We start from the raw sequence: 24,229 nt of genomic DNA on the forward strand, positions 1-24,229 counted from the left end.
TCGGAAGCCAAGCACTTAACCACTCACCCACCGCGCCCCCTACTTCAAAATAAATTTTTAAAAAGATAATTATTTCCTACGCTAATTCATGTGTTAATTAAATTGTGCATGTTAATTAGTAGAGACTTTAACTCTACTAAGTCATTGATTTTTCTGGCTGATTAAGGCAACCCGCTCCATGCTTTAATGGCATACACTAGGTAGGTAAGAGCACTTATAAAATTCGTCCTAGCATATAGTAAATGGAATAAGAGATTTCTCTCTCTCTTCTCTTCTCTTATAGGTCTACCTCTGAACCTATTGTTTCAGCTATGCTTTTCTCTGCCTTTAAAAAAACTCTTTTTGTCTTAAAAATATAACCTTTGGGTGCCCCATTCTCCTACCATTTGGCGCAGGTAGTATTTATTTAGGGCCTACACTTTAATCTATGCTTTAATACCGTTATATTATATATAGGCTACTACCGAATCAGTGCAAGATACGCTTGCGCTGAAGAGCTAATATGGCCCGAAAAATGAAAAAAAAAAAAAAAGGAGGGGGGGGGGAAATCTTTTTGACATGCTGTCAACTTTTAGTTCATGTTACCAGTGATGCTCAAACTACGGCCTGCAGGCAACATCTGACTCGTGTCGCGTTGCTGTCCGGCCCTCGATTCTTTCGATCACAATGCATCTAGAGAATGTAGAGGATTGGCATCATGGAACTTAGTGATAATTATTTTGTTGTTTGTTTTGATGGGAATTTAGCCCGTGACACATGTGTTGGTAAATTAAATGACCCCCCATCCCGGGCCAAAAAAGATTGTGCACCACTGAGTTTGTATACTGATCTAGTTATAGTCTAAGTAGATCCTATTTCTACATCATTTTACTGAGAAAATGTTTGTAGAATTGAAATAAAAATGTCTGGTGGTATCCACTATCCAGGCATTGGCAGATTTAAAAAAATAACCTCCTTAAAGAAAACAATAATTAAAGAAAAGGTCTCTAGTTATCAAATAGATAAGTTTTATTTTGTCAATTACACACGTTCTTTTAAAACATGAAATAAACTTGGTTACCACCCCCTTCCATATAAGTATACAAATAGTGTACATTTGTTTTAAAAAAATCGCCATTGTAAAGGACTGTAATCTGTCAGTGGTGACGCAATTTCCCTGCTAATGACTGACTGTAACCCAGAGTTCTATATTAAGTGCTGACACAAGCCAAAAGGTTATTTCGATATATGTTATAACGTTTTCATATTGACACAGCATTATGGGAAGGGTAAATGTATATATTGGCTGTCACATTAAGGTAAGCACCAACGGAAGGATCAATTTATATATATTTATTTATATATTTAAATGTTTATCTATCTATATATGTGCCGTTACCCAAATGTCCGGAGAGCCACCAAAAGGGCCGCATGGATGCCACTATGGCACATATCAAATTGTGAACGGTGTTATAATATTCGTTGAGGGTGGCGTTTAAAAAATATGAAACAGAATACAGTCACAGTGTAATACTATTTTATTCTAAGATTTTCCGAAACCATGTAGGCTAATAGCCTTCATCCGTAGTGCTACTAGTAGGCTTCATACTTTTAGCGCCTACATATGCTTAGCGATTAAAAAGCAACATAAGGCTTATATTAGTGTAAAGATTTAGTAGAAGTTCATTGTATGCATGCGGATCGATACGTTATCCAACTTAACATAATGATTTTGAGGACAGATAGACCTAGAAATGGATGCATATCACATGATATAGAATTTATGGGCCGGGTTGTATATCGACGACACCCAGTCCGCCCATGCTATCTATCTATCTATCTCTCTCTCTCTCTCTCTCTATCTATCTATCTATCTATCTATCTATCTATCTATCTATCTATCTATCTATCTATCTATCTATCTATCTATCTATCTATCTATCTATCTATCTATCTATCTATCTATCTATCTATCGGTCTGTAGGGTAAATCTATAAATCAATCAATCAAACAATATGTCTATTTATATATCTATCTCGAACATCGAACGACAGAAAATAGGTAAAGGGGAGTTAGGTGAGACTAAATTAAACTAACTATTTATTAAAACCTTTTCTATGTTGTTACGAGGGCGTGGTGGTTGAGGGGTAAAGCGCTTAGCTTCAGAACCGGGGGTCTCATTTAGTATGCGTCATAAATAACACTGTTACAACCCCCCCCCCCCCTTTTTCCCTCCCAAAAAAAAAAACAAAAAAAAAAAAAACATCAGATCATCGCTTCTATCAACAACCTACGTTTCATAGATTCTAATAAAGTTCTTTGAAAAAAAATTGGTTCAAAAACGTTTATTGAAAGAAGTAGAAACTCGTCTCGACCTTTACAAACCATCAAGAAGTTACACAAAGATTCAATACTTCTCATGCTGGATAAGTCTACCACCAGCTAGGACTCAATTGACAATATTGTTCACTGACTTATCCCTTTTAACGCCATTCATCCACACCTCATGATAAAAAAAACATCTGCAAACAAATACAAGGGTACTCAACTTTTGATAAAACGCCCACAGCATGTAAAAGCAAATGGTCTTGTGTCCAGTAGGCCTACTGGTTAGATTAACAGTGGAGCGCGTACTAGCCGTACTTTCACCAGCACTTTATACCATGTACACAAATGATATAAGCAGCTGATATCCCGATTATCCAATTCGCAGACGACAAAGCCATCATCATTATTATGTGAGGAGTGACTGTACCATTCGACTATTGTCAACTTGACTTTAATCAATGGTGCAAAGAAAACCGAATGTCCAGAAACCTAAAAAAAAAAACAATTATTGTAGATTATATGAAGCATAAAGATAAGCTTGCAAAAATTCAGATACATTATCAATCGGGGACACGACAAATCATTCACTGACATTTCATTCACCGACAAATTGTTCAGGACAAAACTGGCTCACAGAGAACTTGTTCACTGACAACTTGCTCACCGACAGTTGGTTCACGACAAATCGTTCACCGACAAATCGTTCACTAGATAGTAACACATTGTTAATATTATAGTGTCCGTGTTTAATTTGTTTACACTAAAAGTAAGTACAGTCATAGACTATATATATATATAGTCTATGGTACAGTTGATTAATACGCTATAACTTTTGTTGCTATTATTTCCAACAAAAATTTTGATTGCTAGAAATCTGGTCTAATCCATGTTTTTTTTCTTAATTTTGCTAAATCATGAAGACAGAAGGTGATAAAAACAAATTGTAACAAAACTCAATAGCTCCCCCCTCTCGGTAGAGTAACAACAAATAATTCGAATTTTACTAAAGATTTATTTATTAATTATCATTTTACCAAATTACATTTTTCATCATGGTATCAATAGAAATGATGGGGGGAAAAAAATCGACATTTATCGACGCTTCGTTTCAGATACTCTACAGATACGATGGTCGGCCGCCGGAAGCCCGGAAACCCGTGGGTATTTTTGCCCCCAATATTTTTTTTTTTTTAAACCCGTGGTAACATTGAAAACACTTGGTGAAGTCGGACCCGGGGAAGACCTCTGTACTTGTTGATAATAACTTAACTGCTTGTATAGTGCTACTTCAATTGCGCAAAGACATCGACTAAATAGACTAATTAAAAAAAAAATATTTTATATCACTGAAACACAGCTACCGTCTCCTGAAGAACTAGTTCAAGAAAGAAAACATCCTTTTAGACTGGGTGGCTGCCTGGTCGTGCGGTTTGCGCGCTGGACTGTCGTTTGGATTTATCGATGGTCCCGGGTTCAAACCCTGCCCGCTCCCAGGTTTGGACCAGGAAGTAAACTCTCTTCCACTCTAAAGCAACATCCGAAACACGTAAAACATTGTACAAACATCTGCATGAAGTGCTGGTTGTGTTTGTGTTTTAGTGTTGTTTGCATTTGCCTCTATTTCATTCTTGTGATATGGGCGTAGCCAGGGGGGTCGACGGGAGACGGCACTAGTCATGACCAGGTAGAAATCCAATGTTTTGTCTGAGTTTGAGGCGGGAAAGAAAACAAAATATTGAGTTGGTTATGAAAAAAGAAGATGAGGATGGCTGACAAGTTTTTTTTGCCCACATTAGAAGACATTGGGACAGTCAGAATGGGACATATTAAAACAATTTTGCCACCACCAATAAATTGAAAAGGTACAAAAAAAGAACAGAAAAATATATCTCATTTGATGTATCTTTGAAAAATAATAAAAAGATATTAATTTCTTTAAGTTTCTTGTGTCTTCTGTAGGTGGCTCATTTCTCCCCCAAAGTTGGTCCATATCTCCCCACAGGTGGTCCATTTCTCCCCACATTGGGGTGGTATTTTTAATTATTATTTTTTTCTAATGTATGATAATTTTTATGTTATAGACTGACTGTATTTTGAAATAAATGACTATTTTATTCAGAAATATAAAAAAACATCTCTAGTTGTAGTTATTTATGTTTTTATGTAACTTTTAGTAAAAAAGTAAAAATGGTGGTCCATTTCTCCCTGGACTCCCCTACACCATAAAGATAGGTATTTATAGTTTATCCGCCAGGGATTAAAATCAATTAGTGCTAAAAATAACTTGGATACCATGTGGTGTTTCTGATTTTTTTAAAATCGATTTTTCTAAATTCACTCATGAATCGGTAGCAAAAATGTATTACAATTAATATTAACCTGCATAAAGTAAGTGTATATGATTATACTAAATCGTTTTAAAAAGATGAAAAAAGGAATGTTAAACCTTATAGTTGGTAGGCTTTGGCATATCTTTATTTAAATGTGTCCCTTTTTTAAATGTCATTGTAACGCTAAGAATTAATCATCGATATGGAATCCACATGCAAAAATCAACTATTAGGTGACACTAAACGCATACAATTAGGAACTTAATTTGACTCGACCTATGTTATCTCTCATCGAGAGCCAATGTATAAAGTCTAAAGCTGTGTAGATACTGCTTTTCCAAGCTAAATGTTTTAATCATGGAATAGTTTTGGGGAGTTATTTAAATACACGCTAAAGATATATTTTCAATTTTAGATAAAAATAATTTCCGGTCACCATGGCTTTCTCCTGGGCCTTAAATGTGTGTCCCGCGGCCTTCGTAAGCGCTTTCCAACTGTTTATTTCAGAAATCTTTTTTAAAAAAAATTGAAATTTTCCAATATTTTAAAAATTTGTTGCGCCCCTCTGCGTGTCCCTTGACCCCCTAACTACACCTCTGACACGACTCCCTGTGACTTGATAGCAGAAGTTCATGTCTCGCGGTGTATTTTAAAACTTAAATAAATATACCGTCTATAATTATCTCATTTCGTTGAGTGCTTGCATTAGATTTACTACAATATTTTTAAAGGTATAAATTATTTTTTTTGTTAATGATTGTGTAAGCTTTCTTCTAGTTGTACGCAGAAAATATTACAAAATTTGTCTTGCTAGTTTAATAATCGAAACAAAACAATTTTTTTCCAGGCAGCATAGATGAGAGGAAAAGGATTACAGAAGCCTATTCAAGAATTCATGTACAAACAATGTCAATATCTAATTTTAATGATGGCCAGTTTTCTGCTCCTGTGAAAGTCCTTATAGTTCTCATTCCGTTCATAATAGTGTTCCTGGTTCACCCTGTTATCAGCGATCCTGTCCTCAGATGGTGCTCTCAGTTAAAGAATTTCCTTTGCTCCAACTACTTCCATGGTATCGACAAGGTTACTAGATCTAGAACAATTCATTTCCAACTACTTCCATGGTATCGACTAGGTTATTAGATCTAGAACAATTCATTTCCAACTACTTCCATGGTATCGACTAGGTTACTAGATCTAGAACAATTCATTTCCAACTACTTCCATGGTATCGACTAGGTTACTAGATCTAGAACATATGAGCAGACGTAGACTAATCCAAAAATAACTTTTATTTAGAGCCAACAAACTGTTTAAGATTTCGATTTTGCAAATGGATTGTTTCTTTGAAAAAATGGTTGACAAAACATCAACATAAGTTGAACACGAAAGTTAACCTACATACCGAATTACACTTTTTTTTTAAATGAATGATTTCAGTGTCGGAGTCGATAAAGGGATACCTCTAAAAGTCGCCTGCTGGAATGTCCGCACACTGCCGAGGACAGAGGCAGACGGCGAAAAGAAAATCTTAATCGACCACCGGCGGACAATGGTTATGCTTGCCCTGGATGTCGCAAAATATGTAGGCCACAGCTGGGATTGCGTAGCCACGAGAAATATTGCATTCCTCATTAATCTTCGGACTCGAAGACAAGCCTTATTTCAGTGTTTATACAATTATACATTTATAGTTAAAGAACCTATACGTATATAATATAGACCAACACATCTTCAAACCCATTAATTCAAATAGTTCAAATATTAAGCTGTATTTTTAATTCATCGTGACTTTCAATAATCATCTTTATTGACTTATTGATCTCTGTATTCCATGGAAATGCTTTCCGCTAAAGTGATATTCTATGTTGTTTTTTGTGTCTGTTACGCTTATAATTTACTGATATGTGACCCTGGGGCGTGCCCGCAAGGAACATACTTTGATAAGGAACATAGAAAGTGCTTGTCATGCCCCAATGAGACTTTCCAGGACGACACTGACCATAATTGCACCGACTGTAAACTCTGTAGTCAACCAGAAGAACAAGAAGAATTAGTCCGGAACTGCACTGCTGTATCAGATTCTAAAATAGTGTGCAAAGATGGCTACTATAGAGTTGAAGACTCTCACCACGGAGACGGAGAGTGTTATAAATGCAGGAAATGCCACTTCTGGGAGATTGAGAAATGCAAGTGTGGCCTGTACCACGACACGGTGTGTTGCGTGAATTCTGAAATGACAGACAACACTTGCGCCTGTGACACAGGAACAAAGAAGGTTACACAAGGTAAATACATGTTCTCTCAAGTTAACGAACATAAAAACATCTTACGAAAATGAAAAAAAAAAAATCTTCTGTATCCATTAATAAAGCGCATAAAATGTGTCATGTAATTTATGCATGGAATCAGTGGGGATGCTTGGTAGGGGAGGGGGGGGGAGAGAAAGAGGAGAGGTGCGGACATGGCAACACAAAATTAATAGTGTTAGAAACAATGGGGTTTTAAAAAATGGTAGTAAATTTCACATTTCCGAAACGATCTTTGAATGCAGATAATTGGCTCCTAGATTTGTTTTAACAAAGAAAGAATAAACCAACAAAAAGTTAGGGACATTTGAAAAGGGTTAATGGTCGTAACACCAACCCTATCGGTGCATGCAGTATAATAAAAGCATTTAGTGTTTAGTATTAATTAACACCATTATTTTATAATAAATTAATAAGATTAGTTTACATTTTAAACTCTTTTGCTGTTTCAGTAATACAAACACGCGGCTTAAGCCTACATAATATTTGTTTACAACACTACATATATTTGATTATTATTATTATAAAAGAACGAGTATTCATTCTCTGGCGAAGCCAGGGTCGAGTTTCGTTAAAGGGAAACAAAATTCATCGTGGTCCCTTTATCAGTTTCCACCGAGGAATTTTCTGGTGATGTGGCAGGTCTGCAGAAGTACCGCCCTCTGACAGGCAACGAGAATGTTCCTAGGAATGCTAAGGGCCTTGAAGGTATTTGTGAGGTCAGTTGTTATTATTCCCTCGGTTGATATGACAATGGGGTATATTGTTATTTTAGATAATTTCCATAAACGCTTAATCTCCAAGCCAAGGTTTCCATAGTTTCGTTGTTTTTCCATTTCAGTTTTTCTTAAATTATAAGACAGTGGTACGGCGAAGTCAATGAAAAGCAGATCAGGGCGATTAAAATGTACTGTTTTGTCTGTCAAAATAGGCCTACCTCTGTACAGCAGATGATCAGTAGACTCGGGAACCTCTTGTGGCGAGTATTTGTAATAAGGAGGAGTATCCTTACTGATCAAATTATGTGTAGAAGCCAATTGTTGGTGTATTAACTTTGCAACTTGGTTATGGCGACCTAGGTAGGCAGATTCTGTTAAGACTGAACATCCTGCCATTATGTGTTCAATTCACTAACCCACATTTCCATATTTTAGGCATTTGTCAACAACATTGAGTTTTAGGATATGTTTCTCGTAATTTTTTGTCCTAATTACTCTGTCCTGTATTGTTGTAACTAGGCCTTCCAAATGTCCTGCTTTGAGCCATGTTAAGGAAGCAGCCATATCAATGTTGTCCCCATCTAATAAAGCCGATATTTTTTCTTCCCATTGGCGAATCTCATGCCCTGCATCGTCCAAACCAATATTAACTCCAGCATTGTTTATGTTCAGAGGGGTTGCTTCAGAGTCGTATTTGCGTAGGAAGGAAACTAGTTCATTGCTGGAGGCGTGCAGTTTTGATCGTATTTTTAAAACTTGCATCTTACACAATCTGACGATGTTCTGCAATCCACGGCCTCCATCCTTCCTGGGCAGGTATAACCTTATGGTGGAGGACTTGGGAGGTAAACATCGAAATTTGGTTAATAATTTCCCCGTGAGCCTGTCAAGGTCATGTAGGTCGGTGTCAGTCCATTTGATGACACTTTCTGCAGAATGGAGCACTGAGACGGCCCAGCTATTTATTGCATTGATGAAGTTACTGCCAGACAGTTTAGTGTTAAGGATTTTATTTACTTTTTGCTTAAATTTACATAGAAAGTCCTCTTTTAATTTGTTATGGTTTATCGTGGCATTCAAGTTTATTCGAAGATTTTATGCAATGTTAGTGTTGGCTGCTTTGTCCTTTTTAATGCTTATGATTCCAGGAATATAGACATACTGATACCATCACTGAATCGTTTTACCGTTTTATTAAGGTGTGTAACTTTTGCTCGGTTTCTGCATATAGCTTTATGACAGCCCAAATTTAAAGGAGTACTGGGACAGCCCAGCAATTTGTTACTAATATTATGCATTAACTCTTTTTTTTTTAGGAAAACCAAGAACAACAGAAGCTATGGAAACAGAAATAAACAAAGAACAAAAGACATCTACTGATGTTCCTTACGAACAGCTCTATGTTTTAGTGAAAGTCCTTACAGCTGTTCTCAGTCCGATAGTTGTGATATTTTTGTGTTCTGATACTGTCTGCAGACATTGCAAGAATGAGAATGAGCGTAGACCTAGATAGATAGATAGATAGATAGATAGATAGATAGATAGATAGATAGATAGATAGATAAGATAGATAAGATAGATAGATAGATAGATAGATAGATAGATAGATAGATAGATAGATAGATAGATAGATTGATAGACAGATACGCATACAGACAGACAGACAGACAGACAGACAGACAGATAGATAGATAGATAGATAGATAGATAGATAGATAGATAGATAGATAGATAGATAGATAGATAGATAGATAGAAAGGTAGGTTTGTAAAATGTTTTACATGTTTAGGATGTTCCTTCAAAGTTGAAGATAATTACTTCCTAGTCCAAACCTCCCGCAGGACGACGGGGGATGGGAGCGGGCAGGGTTTGAACCCTGGACCATAGATAAATCTGAACGATAGTCCAGCGCGCAAACTGCACGACCAGCCAACTTTTATGTATAGGCTATTAAGCGTATTATTTTATTTTATTTTTATTTTGTAATTATAACAATACTTTTCTCCTGTGTGTGTGTATGTAACAGTCTTATTGATTATTGTTTTGTTTTCTTTTTTTTTATAATCAATTAAAATAGATAAAAAAAAGAAAAAAAGAGAGAGACACCAGATCAAAGCTGTTATAGAAGAAGGGAGGTAATCAACGTGAAATATATTTAACAACACGTAAAGATATCTCCAAAGTAAAAAAGAAATTATCTACCCCTTCGTTCGTATCATTCAACTTATTTTCTTTACACGTTATTTCTCCCACACCCAATCTTTCTATTAGCTCGTAAAGTTTGCATGGGTTTAAAAAAGTAGGCTCTACGCTGGATAGAACATCCAACACATCAGGTGTTTCGAAATGGCTTTAACGATTTTCCTAGAAATTTGACAATTAAGTTTAATCTTTGAGGACAAAAATTACTAGCTATTTGTGCGTAAATGTTTAATTAGATCTATTGATTCATTAAAACTTGTTCATCTTTGCAAAGAAATGTTTAAGTGTAATGCTGTAAGCCTAGTGACGTAAGCGGTGTCAAGTTTTTTTTTCCCCTTTGACGTCATAATAAATTTTCATTCAGTGAACGAATTGTCGGTGAACCGATTGTCGGTGAACGAATTGTTGGTGAACCAATTGTCGGTGAACTCTGATAGCACTAAGTAACAAGGAGCACTAATATGAATTCATCCTGACATAATGAATGAGAAATGTGCATCTTTCTTTTTTCTTTTGGTCTCCGTCTCTCTTTTTACAAAGCTTATATCAACTCACTCTGTCTGGTCAAAAGTTTGTACTCGTTATTTCTCCCACAACCAATCTATGATAAAGCTGATATTTCGCACAATTATTTCTTTTACCTGACAACACAAGAATCAATAAAAAAAAATATTAACCAATTATTTAATTAATTATTGGTAATTAACTATTTCGTTTGGTATCTCAAACAAGGGAAACAATTTGTACTTGGCTGACGTGGTGGTTTAAGCTGAATTAGCTCCCTTTATACATCGTCGTCTGAGTCTTAGTGAACACAACATGGAAACTAGGACGAGACTCTAGACACAATAGATAACGATCTTCTACGTTCATAGGCTCTCCACTAGCAGAGTGGTTACCGTGTTGGCCTTAGAAAGCTTGAGCCATGATTTTGAATTGAAGTCGTTCCCCCTTTTTTTTTTTTTATTTTTATAATTGCTTTTTTATTGTTAGTCTAGATATATTACACATTTAATTACACAACTGATTCAAACTAATTGATAACAAAGTAGGCCTACTCTTATTATAAGCTTTGTTTTCTTTTTAAGAATTTTTATGCTTTTCATGTTTTTCTCTGTCTCTCTTTCTCGCTCTCTTTCTCTCTCTCTCTCTCTCTCTCTCTCTCTCTCTCTCTTTCTGTTTCTCTCTTTCTCTTTCTCATCTCACAAAGGACTCTTTGATATGTTTCCTTAATCGTATTTAATCGTAAATGACTTTACATTCAAGAAAATTTTGACTTAACGTTGGGGCACCCGACTCTTCTTAACTTTGTGCAGGTAGAATGGGGTAGTGCCAACTGACACTAAATCTAGTCTATTGAATTAGTCGTAGATATGAGACGTGTGGTGTACAAAAGAGCGGGACATTTCCAAAATAGTGTTTGTGTACAAGTGTGTGTGTGTGTGTGTGGGGGGTCAAACGTAGCCTATTTGACATGCTGCCAAAGTATTGATCATATAGACCAGTGATACCAAAACTATAGCCCGCGGGTCGTATCCGTCCCGTGACACGTTGCCTTCGAATTTCCTGCCCACAATGCATCTAGAAGAGGTGGAATTGTAATTCTAGACTCGTTTTTTTTTCTTTGATACGGCGCGTGACACATGTTTCGGCTATTTATATTGCCCCAGGGAGAAAATGTTTGAGGATCACTGAAGTACGTCTTATCTTATACATTTCTTATAATAATAATAGGCATTTTCTTCCATTCCGAAGGCGCGGTGGCTGAGTGGTAAAGCGCTTGGCTTCCAAACCTGGGTTCGAATCTCGATGAAGACTGGGATTTTGAATTTCGGAATCTTTAGGGCGCCCCCGATTCCACCCTGCCATTAGTTGTGGAAAATTAAAGGTGGTTGGTCGTTCTTCCACATGACTCCTTAGTAAACCGTGGGTCACATAAACAAATGACCTATACATCATCTGACCTATTGAACGCAGGTCTGAAAGGGGGGAACTACTGAACTAGATAAAATACATACGTTCATTTAACAAAGAGGATAATTACGTTCTACGTGTATCCAAGTATAAATCTAGTCTTATCTTATTAATGGCTGCCTGGCCGTGCGTTTTGCCTGTCGTTCGGACTTATCGAAGGTACTGGGCCCTGGGTTCAAATCCTGCCCGCTCCTATCTCTCGTCGTCCTGCGAGAGGTTTGGACTATAGGAAGTAAATTACATTCAACTATGAAGGAACATACGAAACATGTAAAACATTTTACAACAAACAAATGGCTTTTAATAATAGCAGTCATTGTGTTCCATTATGAAGATTAAGGATGAGTGCAGGATTTCACGTAACCACGCAGAGTCATAAAGCATTCTAGTGGTGCTATTTCTCCTGTAAAGCAAAGTTAACGAAAGTTTAACTGTAACAAGAAAATATTTAAAAAAGAACACACCATTTTTTGGGGGGAACGACCTGAAAGCGAACTATGGCGCAAACCTTCTCAAGCCGACATTGTAACCACTCCGCTGGTGAAGTTCTAATGAACATAGAAGATTGTAGAGTTATGTGTTTGTATAGTCTTGTCATATTTTCAGACGACGACCTATAAAGGGGACTAATTCAGCTTATACCACTTCTTCAGTCAAGTACAATTTCTTTCCCTTGCTTGACATACCAAACAAAATAATTAATTAACAATAGTTAATTAACTAATTGGTTATTTTTACTTAAATTGATTCTTGTGTTGTCAGGTAAAATAAGGTAATTGTAATTTCAGCTTGATCCAAGATTGGGTTTCGGAAAAATAACATGAACAAATGACAGAAGAGTGGGAAAACACTGATTATGTATAATGTCCGACAGACAAAACCATTAATGGATGAGTGATGGGAAGACCCCAACCAGGGCCGGCCTTACGAATTGCGAGGACCAATTTAATTGATGCTTGCGAGGCCACCTCTTCTAATCTTATTTTTTACAATAACAACTACAACTATCAATTAAATCATTATACTAACATAGGAAGCAACTCAGAAGCAATAGGTGCATGATGGACAAATTAGAATTATGTCTATTCAGTGGCGTAGCTAGGGTATTTGATGCCCTAGGCGGCAGATCCTCATGATGCCCTAAAAAAACGTTTTAAAACATCGAAACGTTACTATATTCAAGTCGTAAATTGTCTTGTAAGTATTTCGTCTTCAATGTAAGTTTGAAAAATATTTAAAATATTATATAGTAAAATAAATATATGGGAATCAAGATGGCAATATTCTGCGACAATTACCTGAAACCCCAGACAAAATTCGTTTTTGTCTTTGTCTTTGGGAGAGCCATCGAGATTGATTTCCATCTGAGGATTCAATAAAGGCGACTAAAATTCATATTTATTATGACGTTGTTCTTATTGAGTTATTATTTCATGAACAATACGGTCCAAGGAAGGTATTTCCATTAGTAGCTCTTTGTTGTGTTGATAGAAAATCTATCGTCATATTTTTTCGCCTGGCATTTTTTTAGGGCTAATACGGCTTTGAGGCTCTGCGTGATAATGTATAATACAATTTTGATCCAGATTTTAGGTGTTCTGTGGAAAATAATCGAGAGATATTTGCTTTTTAAACTTTCTGAATTATTTGTTTTTCGTGAGCACTTATATGACAATGAATTCGTTTTTATCTTGTTGGGTGATGTACGTATTTGGGTCTCTCAGGAATGGATCGTACTATCACTCCAGCAGCATATTGCTTTGATTTTGTACTGCCAATTCTTCTTCAACTAGTTTGTGATGCCCACGGAGTGCCACATTCTGCTTTATTTAAATCTTGAGCCTTGCTGTCACTATTGTTGCCCAGACAAACTTCAAGTTCCCTCCAACCAAGTGATGTGTTGCTGAGAGGCTAAAGCCGCTTTGGCCACCTTACAATATCCCGACTCTAGCAGGATTGTGTTTGCTGTTTTCTCCTAGATACCTCCTTCCCCCAACTGGTTCACAAAAGAGATTTGACCAATACTAATTAGTAATAAAAAAAAAGAAACACCATTAGGCCTACCTGTCCATAACCAGTGCATTGAACAATGAAGTCACATTACGCAAGGCTTAAAAAAAGGGTAAAAGTACCTTGCCTTCAGAGATTTTAACAAATCTGGTAAAATTTGATTCAAGCTGGTCTACAGCTTACATTTAATTTAAGTAAGAAAATATGACATAACAAATTACCAAAATAAATAAATGTGTTCCAGTTCCAGTGTGTAGTTTTACTGAGAAAGTTGGTCCTTAGTTTGATGCCCCCTACCACTTGATGCCCCGTGCGGCCCGCTCCACCCACACATTGCTAGCTACGCCACTGTGTCATACGATAGGCCCACATTCGATGTATTAGCCCTGAGAGAATGTGAGGCTAATGTGTTCAATTAGGAATTATAGAAAAGTTTGAAGGGGCCAATGTGTGTTTGAATGTCAAATTGGCCAAATACCGGCCCTGACACCGACAAAACTGTGAACATTCCTAATTATACGCTATTTTCATTTTATGTTTATGCATACACTAATTTCTAAAAAAAAATTACAAACTGTATAGTGTAGGAAATGTGTAGTTCGGTTACAGCCCTTGCATGTATAGATATATAAAGATATTGTAAACTTTTTTTATTAGTCTATCGGTGTCATTTCTCCTGCCAAAGACCATTACAGTAAGCAGAGTTCTAAATTAAGTGCTGATTGTAGTCAAACTTATTCTAATAACAAAAAAGGTTTTGTTATCGAGATAGCATTAGAGGAAGGACGTAGGTAATTTCTCATTTATTATTTACTTACTTAACGATAAGGTAAGAAAGTTCTATCTATCTATCTATCTATCTATCTATCTATCTATCTATCTATCTATCTATCTATCTATCTAATCTAGAGTATAGATATATCTAAGAATATAATATAATGTAGTGTAATGTAATGTAAGATGAGATAATGTAATGTAAGATAAGATAAGATAAGATAAGATAGATAGATAGATAGATAGATAGATAGATAGGTAGATAGATAGATAGATAGATAGATAGATAGATAGATAGATAGATAGATAGATAGATAGATAGGAAAAGAGGTTGTACAAGGAATGGAAGAGAGGGACAAGAGAAAAGAATACTTTTTCAATGTGATTTGTTCATCTAGGCCTTTTTATCTGAGGACTAATCTCTAAAAACGTATGACACAGGTTACTGTGATTCATAAACACAACTCTTCTGGAAGCCCAAATACCTACGTCTGCCTTAGCTCAAAAAAAAATGCTTCATACTTTTCTGAGGAAGAAAAAATACGACGCACAACTTCTGTTTTATTTGGCTTTTTTCCAATTGCAATAGAAATATTCCAAGCATGTAATTTGTTAGAAATTTTTCTTTTTTTAAAACGCATTGAGCTTATATCGTTTGTTGACAACGCCATATAGCTCTAAATTAAATTATAAACCAATATCATTAACAGTGGCGTAGCTAGTGAGGTTGGGGGGGTCCAAATTTGAAGATCTCACTAAGACCCAACATGGGGGGTGGGGGGGGGGCCAAATGAGTGTGTTACGACAAAAGACTCTTCAAAATAACAAGACACTCTCAGGTTTTACTCTAGAAATACTTTAATAATATAACCAGTTACGTAAACATGAACATTTTATCTCTCATCCTGTCAGTTTCCTTTCAGGCTTCCTCTTTTTAACCTCACTGCTATTCAATACCCAAATTCGCACCTTTTTTCCCATTTGCACCATGCTGCGCTACGACCGTAACAGAGTGTCCGAAATTTGTTTTTACATTAAATATTACGCCATTATCTCATTTCATGATGTCGAATGTCAAAATGCAGGTGCCCCTAAAGAGGACAACCCCCTGGTCCCTAAATCCCTAGTTACGCCACTGATCATTAATGAGTCTCCTTAACTGTTTTTTTTTGTTTACCTGTTGAAACTATAATTTTGTTATTACTTGAGGACTATTATTATAATGAATGCTTCTATGTAGCACGTTTTACGTGATCTTATGTGTACTTGGTGGCAAAATATGTAGGTCACGGCTGGCGCTGCGCAGTCACGGGAAATACTGCATTCCTCACTGATCTTAGGGATTCGAAGACAAGCCTAATTATTATCATTTGTATTTGGATTCACATATGCTGTGTGGTGCTCGTGAACACACGTTGGCTGTGGTGGTGCTGGGGTTACCTGAAGGTTTCAATGCGCTCAGTACAAACAATTCAGAAGATGATTACGTAGGTGGTTACATCGGTCATTGAAGAAACTGGTCCCCTAACAAGAAATCTAGGAAGAAAAAAAAACATATGGTCCCCTAACAAGAAATCTAGGAAGAAAAAAAACATATGGTCCCCTAACAAGAAATCTAGGAAGAAAAAAAAACAAATGGTCCCCTAACAAGAAATCTAGGAAGAAAAAAAAACAAATGGTCCCCTAACAAGAAATCTAGGAAGAAAAAAAAACATATGGTCCCCTAACAAGAAATCTAGGAAGAAAAAAAACATATGGTCCCCTAACAAGAAATCTAGGAAGAAAAAAAACATATGGTCCCCTAACAAGAAATCTAGGAAGAAAAAAAACATATGGTCCCCTAACAAAAAATCTAGGCAGAAAAAAAAACATATGGTCCCCTAACAAGAAATCTAGGAAGAAAAAAAACATATGGTCCCCTAACAAGAAATCTAGGAAGAAAAAAAAACATATGGTCCCCTAACAAGAAATCTAGGAAGAAAAAAAAAACATATGGTCCCCTAACAAAAAATCTAGGCAGAAAAAAAAACATATGGTCCCCTAACAAGAAATCTAGGAAGAAAAAAAAAAACATCACAGAGAACGCTTTTTGGTCGTAGATGGCGAAAAGAAAGAAAACTACAGACTTCGGCAGACAATGACAATGTCTGATTTCGTTGTCACAAATATGAAGGCCGCTCTGGCGTAGCAAGGTACCCGTAGGGACCGGGTTCATTGAAACCCTTCGCACGCCACTGGTATGCCGGTTCGGTTCTGCATGTCCACATGAAATATTGCACTCTTCTTTGACAATCGGCCTCGAAGACAGTCAGTGTTTCCCAAACTGTGTTCCGCTGAACCCTAGTTTTCCGCGAGGCCTGAATAGGTGTTCTACGAACTACTGGAAAAATTAATTAGTAGGTCCACCACGTGAATTAATCTCTCACAAAAAAAAAAAAGCAGTGTTCCGCTAAATAGGGCCTACTAAGGATGTGCAAAGTGTTCCGTTAGGAAAAAGTTTGGGAAACACTGTTCCAAGTAGGCTAATATGTTAAGCTTAATGTATTCAATTATTTATAGTAAAGTTTAAAGTGGGCTAATGTTTGTATGAATGCTTGCCATTTTGACTAGACATTTTAGTAATTGAAATTTTTTTTTTTTTCGAAGCTTATATAGTGATTTATTTTTGTTTTACAAAGGTTATATCAACTCACGCTGTCATTTTTTGGTAAAAAGTTTGAACACGTTATTTCTCCCTCACCCATTCTCGGATCAAGTTGAAACTTTGCACAATCATTCAATTGCCAAAGACAATACACGAATAAAAAAAAACAACAACTGCCAATTGGTCCATTAATTACTGGTAATTGGATGGATGCCTGATCTAGCGGTACGTGCGCTGAATTGTAGTTCGGTTATCTCAAAAGTCTCGCGTTCAAACCCTGCCCGCCGTCGTCCTGCGGTCTAGCAGTAACTTATCTTCAACTCTTAAAGAGCATCAGAAACATGTAAAAGAAACATTTTTTATGCCGACATGGGAAATGAATTCATCAATATTGAGATAGGGCAAAATTTTGTGTGTGTTATTTTCTTATATAACTGTACACGTTATTTCTTCCACACCCATTCTCGGATCAAGTTGAAACTTTAAACATTCGTTTATTGCACCTAACAAAACATGAATCAATTTTAAAAAAAATCAACTAGTTAATTAATTATTGGTAATTAATTTTTTTGCTTGATATCAAAAAGGAAAATAACTCCATTATTGAGATATATAGTTGTCAATGCGGAGTTCTTCTCCTTAGATAATATTTTTTTTTAAGTATTTTTTTTACATTTTTTTGTTTAGGAAGAAAAGAGAAGAACAGTCTTCAAGAATTTGAAGTAACGTCTATATTTTATAAGATAAGATAAACAGTCAAGAAACAATGGTGAATTATAATTATAAGGATGACCAGTTTTCTGCTCCTGTGAAAGTCCTTTTAGTTCTCATTCCGTTCATAATAGTGTTCCTGGTTCACCCTGTTATTAGTGATCCTGTCCTCAGATGGTGCGCACAATGTAAGAAATGTTTGTGGTGCGTAGAATCACCTAAAACTGAGAATAAAAAGAGAAAAGAAAGACTATAATACACACATTTTCATCAGAGCCTACTCATTGTCTTGGAGATCGTTTTATATTGACTGTTTTTTTTTTTTCTTCTTTTATCGGTACACAAGTGTAGTCTGAACAAAATTAATCTATCTTTCTATTGTGTCAAAAAAAACTACTCGAACAAAAAATTAACAAAACTGTTAAAATAAAGGTTTTTGGTAATTTCTGTAAATAACTGTGAACTATAACTGTGCTATAAATCTGTTATAATTTTCTATAATGTGCTGTAACTGTGCTACATGTTTGTTCGATTAAAGATTTGCATGATAAATTAAACAATGTCATGGACACAAAATCGAAATTCAATGTTGGCAACCTAATAAAAACTACAAACGAAAAAATCTGAGAAGCTGATTCTGCATTGCTATAAGTCAACAATTCTAATATTGTGCCCACTTTATACACCAAAAATGTTGCAATTTATGGATATAACTCCATGTATGTGATTCTCCAATAACATGAGTTAATTTTTATAGTCAAGAGGCAAACTCTTTTGTCTTCTTTTCGTAGTATCTGGAACCCGGTAATTTTCTGTAGCATTTACTCTCAAAGGCTTAAATTCTTCTTCCAGCCTCTGCGTTGAGTGTCCTACCATCACAAGGATAATTTATCAAACCAAACGACACAATTCTCCCGATTCCACGGAAATGCATTTCGTTGAGTTAATGTTCGCTGCCATTTTTATTCCTGTCTGCTACGCTTTTATTTCACCAATATGTGCGCCTGGGACTTGTCAGCCAGGAACTTATTTTGACAAGAAGCAGAGAAAATGTTTGCCATGCCCACCTGGGACATTCATGGACAAGACTGATCACAAATGCACAGACTGTAGATCTTGTAGTCGACCAGAGGAACAGAACCATGAAATTGAAGTCCAGAAGTGTACTGCTGTATCAGATTCTAAAATAGTGTGCAAAGATGGCTACTATAGAATTGAAGACTCTCACCACGAAGGCGGTGAGTGTCATAGATGCAAGAAATGCCAATTCTGGGAGATTGAGAAATGCAAGTGTGACCTGTACCACGACACGGTGTGTTGCGTGAATTCTGAAGTGGCAGACGACACTTGCGCCTGTGACACAGGAACAAAGAAGGAAGCACAAGGTAAACAAATGTTTTCTCAAGTTAACTATAAAACAGCTTACATCAATCAAATAAATCTGTATCCATTGATAAAGTGCATAAAATGACTGGCTTTGCTTGGGTTGGGGGGGGGGGGTGAATCAGTGGTATTTTACAAATATAATATAGATTAAAAAGTATTTGAAAGTACGGAAATATATATGGGTATTGATATATCGGACATTTTTTTTGTGTGGGTGTCCCCCAAACTGGCCCCGATTGTCGGGAGCCCCAAGCATGTCACGTGCAAGGACTGTGAGTACCCAAAACGTTAGCTAATTTTTCGCCCCATCAAATCAATGAACGTCCTCTAAGTAGCAACTTGGGCGCGCGGGTGGCTGAGTGGTTAAGCGCTTGGCTTCCCAACCTTGGGTCATGGGTCGTGACCCCAGGCAGGGCCACCGCGCCCCCATAGCTTAGTAAATCCAGCATTGATTAGAAGATGAGTTAGTAAGCTACAGCTATTATGAAATAAAACATGTGGCAAAAACTGTCACAAACAACGCTGCTGGTCACAGGCCGAAAATAAAGACAACTATAGACTTCGGCAGTCAATGAATTAGTCTGCGTCCGTTGATACAAAATAGGGCCTAAGTAGATCATATTTTGTTTTCTGCATATCCATGGCGTAGCTAGGTTGGAGGGAGGGGGGTCCAAATTGGAAAATTCCCCCGGGCCTCCAAACTTTGTGTCTGAAATTTGTTTCTACACTTATATATTACGCCATTATCTGGTATAATGATGTCGAAAGGCAAAATACAGGGGCCCCTAAAGAGTTCAAGCCTTTCCCCCTGTCCCACAAATCTCTAGCTACACCACTGTTCTTCTTTAATAATTGGACTCATAACATTAGAGCATGGATTAGAGTAATTTCTAATTGGGGCTAATGTATTCGATGATTTAATTATAGAATGGTTTGGTGTGTGCTTTTTAAAGTGTGTATGTATGCTTGCAAATAATATTAGAAAATGTTGACTAGCCACTTTAGGAATTGAAATAATTTTTTTTTTTTTCAGATAGAACAGGTGAGAAAAGAGATGAGCAGTATTCAAGAATTAGTCAAGAAACAATGATGAATTATAATTATAAGGATGACCAGTTTTCTACTCCTGTGAAAGTCTTTTTAGTTCTCATTCCGTTCATAATAGTGTTCCTGGTTCACCCTGTTATCAGTGATGCTATTCTCAGATGGTGCAAAAAGTTAAAACGAAGCTAGGGTAGTACGTAGGCCTATTTTCGTGCTTACTTAAAGAGTAAGATTCGTTTTAGAAACACGATGGCCTAATCAACGTTTAATAAGGGTCTGCCACAGACCTATGTATATTATATCTAGACTGGACATGGAGATCTTTGAACACTAAAACAAAATTGGAAAAAAAAATGTTGATTGAAAGCGTTAGTTTGTTAAGTAGTTATAAGAAGTAAAGTTGTTTCTTTCCAACCCTAACCTATGTAACATATAATTTAATGTTTAGATCTAGATCTCTTAATTAAATATCGAAAATAAGAACAATTTATGCCTCATAATTATTATTTTACAATTTTTAGATACAAAATCTAGAAAGATCTAGTTAATCAATCTATTTAAATGTACATAAGATAATTAAAATCAACAAACGTGAATTAGCATAACGGTAGTTTATTAGACAGCAAGTAACACAATTAGTAATCAGATCTATGCGAAAATGTTTGCTTGAAAATGTCCAGAAAATCGTGGTTGTCTTTAAAATCTTTTGGCGCTCCTCTGTGTGTGGAACTCCTCTGTGTGTGGAACTCCTCTGTGTGTGGAACTCTTCTGTGTGTGGAACTCTTCTGTGTGTGGAACTCCTCTTTGTGTGGAACTCCTCTGTGTGTGGAACTCCTTTGTGTGTGGAACTCTGTGTGTGGAACTCTTCTGTGTGTGGAACTCTGTGTGTGGAACTCCTCTGTGTGTGGAACTCTTCTGTGTGTGGAACTCCTCTGCGTGTGGAACTCCTCTGCATGTGGAACTCTTCTGCGTGTGGAACTCCTCTGTGTGTGGAACTCATCTGTGTGTGGAACTCCTCTGTGTGTGGAACTCCTCTGTGTGTGGAACTCTTCTGTGTGTGGAACTTCTCTGTGTGTGGAACTCCTCTGTGTGTGGAACTCTTCTGTGTGTGGAACTCTTCTGTGTGTGGAACTCCTCTGTGTGTGGAACTCTTCTGTGTGTGGAACTCTTCTGCGTGTGGAACTCTTCTGTGTGTGGAACTCCTCTGTGTGTGGAACTCTTCTGTGTGTGGAACTCTTCTGCGTGTGGAACTCCTCTGTGTGTGGAACTCCTCTGTGTGTGGAACAGAGAAACAGATGACCTTAACATCATCTGCCCTATAGATCAAAAGGTCTGAAAGGAAAACTTTACTTACTTTTTACTTTTTATTTACATGAATATTTTGCGCATCGTTTTATAGAGACGTTCTAGTCGAAACGTCCATGTAAAATTATTAGCTGGACCCAATGCCAAAACAGTCATCAAAACATTAAAAACATTTGATGCCTCCTACAGAGGCTTTGTGAGCAAAATGTGCACCCGGGGCAAGGTAAATTATTGGAGCCCCCCCCCCCCCATTTATTCCATGAACAGCACATAGAAATATAGGTTGGATGTGGCGCCCCCTGAGGGTGGCGTCTCCTGAGGGTGGCGATCGGGGCATCGTGTTCCCCTTTTCGCCCTTCCTCACTACGCCTCTGGCCTCCTATGTACAGCAACTAAGGACAGCTCTTGTAAGTCTCAATGACAATGGCAAGCGACCTCTCATCCAAATTACAAACAGGCGCATGTTATAAGCTATCCCGACATGACCAATTAAAATTTTTCGCTTCAGAATCGAACAGAACATAATTAGGCAACGTGTGCTTCGTACCAGGGACGGACTGAGTTTCAAAATCGGCCCGGGCATTTCTATTTCATCCGGCCCATAAATTGTATATTATATGATGGACATCCAGTTCTAGGTCTACCTATCCTCAAAATCATTCTGTTAAGTTGGAATTGGTTGCCTGAGTCAGCCAGGCAGAATTTAAGTCATCAGTTAACATGCCTGACTGGAAGCGTGACGCTTAGGATGTAAGTATCTTCTTTTTTGAAGTAACGTCTGTATCATATAAGATAAGAAGATATACGATAATGTATCGATTGATGTACGCATGCATACAGTGAATAAAAATACGTCGCTCATAGGGCCCCTTTTGTAAGAGAATACTATAAAACCTTTAACGATTTAATACGTGCCTTAGTGACATAAAATACACACGTGATTTAAAAAAAAAGAAAACGATTACTATGGTCCTACCGGACATTTGGGTACCGGCCCTCCGGTCATTTGCCCGAATGCTCATATAGCCAGTCCGCCCCTGCTTCGTACGCTGTAAATTGGGACCAATGAAATTTGCTCTTGTGGATGTCACAAGAAACTGAATTCTCTTTCAAGAGGCTCAAACAAAACAACCCTATAGAAAGAAAACTGTGCCATTGTACCAAAAATTATAGGCAAGAAACACTGTCTGAAAAGAGAATGTTGACTACATGGATTAAGTGAATGCTATACACATCTATTAAATAGCTTTTCTGTTGGTTTTTAAGATTTCCTGAACTCCTTTTTGGCTTCATACACCGAAGCCAAAAAAAAAAAAAAAAAAAGTAAAGAACCGCTTTCAGACCTTGCGATCTATAGGGCAGATGATGGAAAGGTCATCTGTTTCTGCGGCCCACGGATAACGAGGGCATCATGTGGCCAGCACAACGACCAGCCTCCTTAACTTTTCCTCAACTAATGTCAGGTACCAATAGAGCTAGGTGGACTTGGAGGCGCACTAAAATCCTGAAATTCAAACTCCCAGTCTTCATCAGGATTCGAACCGGGAACCCTCGGTTCGGAAGCCAAGCGCTTTACCACTGAGTCACCGCGCCTCCGTGCACCGAAGCTGCCTTTTTGTATATTCCTGATCTCGACACATCATAAATTCAAGCTCACTCATTTCTAGACATTAAGTAGATTTACAGATATTAAGTCGGTCTTACCAGCTTTTTCTCCCTTAAAATCTTATCACTTATGAATATCATCAGTGTGTACTATGCCAGGTGTGCTTTCAAACAAAATACTGTAATTCTGACTCTTATAAGTAGGACTATATCTTTTACGTGATTTTCTAAAACGTTTATAAACGTGTCCACAGTGTAGATACACTTTCAGTTATGGGTTTTATCCACAAAACATTTCCATGGAAATTCTATATTTCATAAAGACTCGTCGTTAAAATGGTCACGAAGTGTAAAAAATATTGTGCTTTTATAGACACAGTCCGTGCAATATATCCGTCCATTGTTTTTCTTTTTTAACATCAATCAAAGTAGCCGAATGCTCTTGTTTTCTAATTTCCCTATCCTGATGACTAATCTTCATACGTCTTTTGATGTTACAATTTCGGACCTTATTTCCACCACTAATAAAATATAGATAATAATTTGTATTCAAATTCTATTGAATAAGTTGAAAATAGTTGACAACATAATAACATACAATCGCTTGCTATTAAGTGACTAAATCATCCCAAATATGAGGCATCGGAACCCTTTCCTTTTGCTCTAGATAATTTTCTGCGCAATTCATGTGAAATTGGCACCCGACAAGAAGAAACTATCCCCTGAAATACTGGTCTACATCATTCAACTGATTTATTGTAACATTTCCTTCATTTTGGCTAGAATTTCTTTTACATTCAACTTCAGAAATCTCAATTATAACTTATTTACTTTCCAATTCTACAAAATGTACATTAATTACATGCGAGATTTCAATAATATATTATGCCTGGAGAATGTCGTCATTTG

General features: G+C 36.8%; 1 protein-coding gene across 5 annotated transcripts; it reads left to right on the forward strand.

Annotated features, from left to right (window-relative positions):
• Positions 1–1,166: 1,166 nt before the first annotated feature.
• Positions 1,167–21,403, forward strand: LOC106050726 (tumor necrosis factor receptor superfamily member 10C-like). Of its 5 annotated transcripts, XR_008775401.1 has the most exons (6): positions 1,167–1,298; positions 5,485–5,720; positions 5,877–6,925; positions 8,982–14,680; positions 17,957–19,365; positions 20,400–21,403. XR_008775401.1 is itself a non-coding variant. In XM_056014502.1 (3 exons), exons 2-3 carry the CDS (start codon positions 6,472–6,474, stop codon positions 20,597–20,599), a joined length of 654 nt encoding a protein of 217 aa, XP_055870477.1. In that variant the 5' UTR covers positions 1,169–1,298; positions 5,485–6,471; the 3' UTR covers positions 20,600–21,395. The 5 variants fall into 5 exon arrangements, 2 of the variants coding, with proteins under 2 accessions (XP_055870477.1, XP_055870476.1); XR_008775400.1 differs by having other exon boundaries at positions 5,485–6,925; positions 8,982–14,642; XR_008775402.1 differs by having other exon boundaries at positions 5,485–6,925; positions 8,982–14,642; positions 17,966–19,365.
• Positions 21,404–24,229: the final 2,826 nt, after the last annotated feature.

The sequence above is a fragment of the Biomphalaria glabrata genome, chromosome 16, assembly GCF_947242115.1.
Source record: "Biomphalaria glabrata chromosome 16, xgBioGlab47.1, whole genome shotgun sequence".
NCBI lineage: Eukaryota > Metazoa > Mollusca > Gastropoda > Planorbidae > Biomphalaria > Biomphalaria glabrata.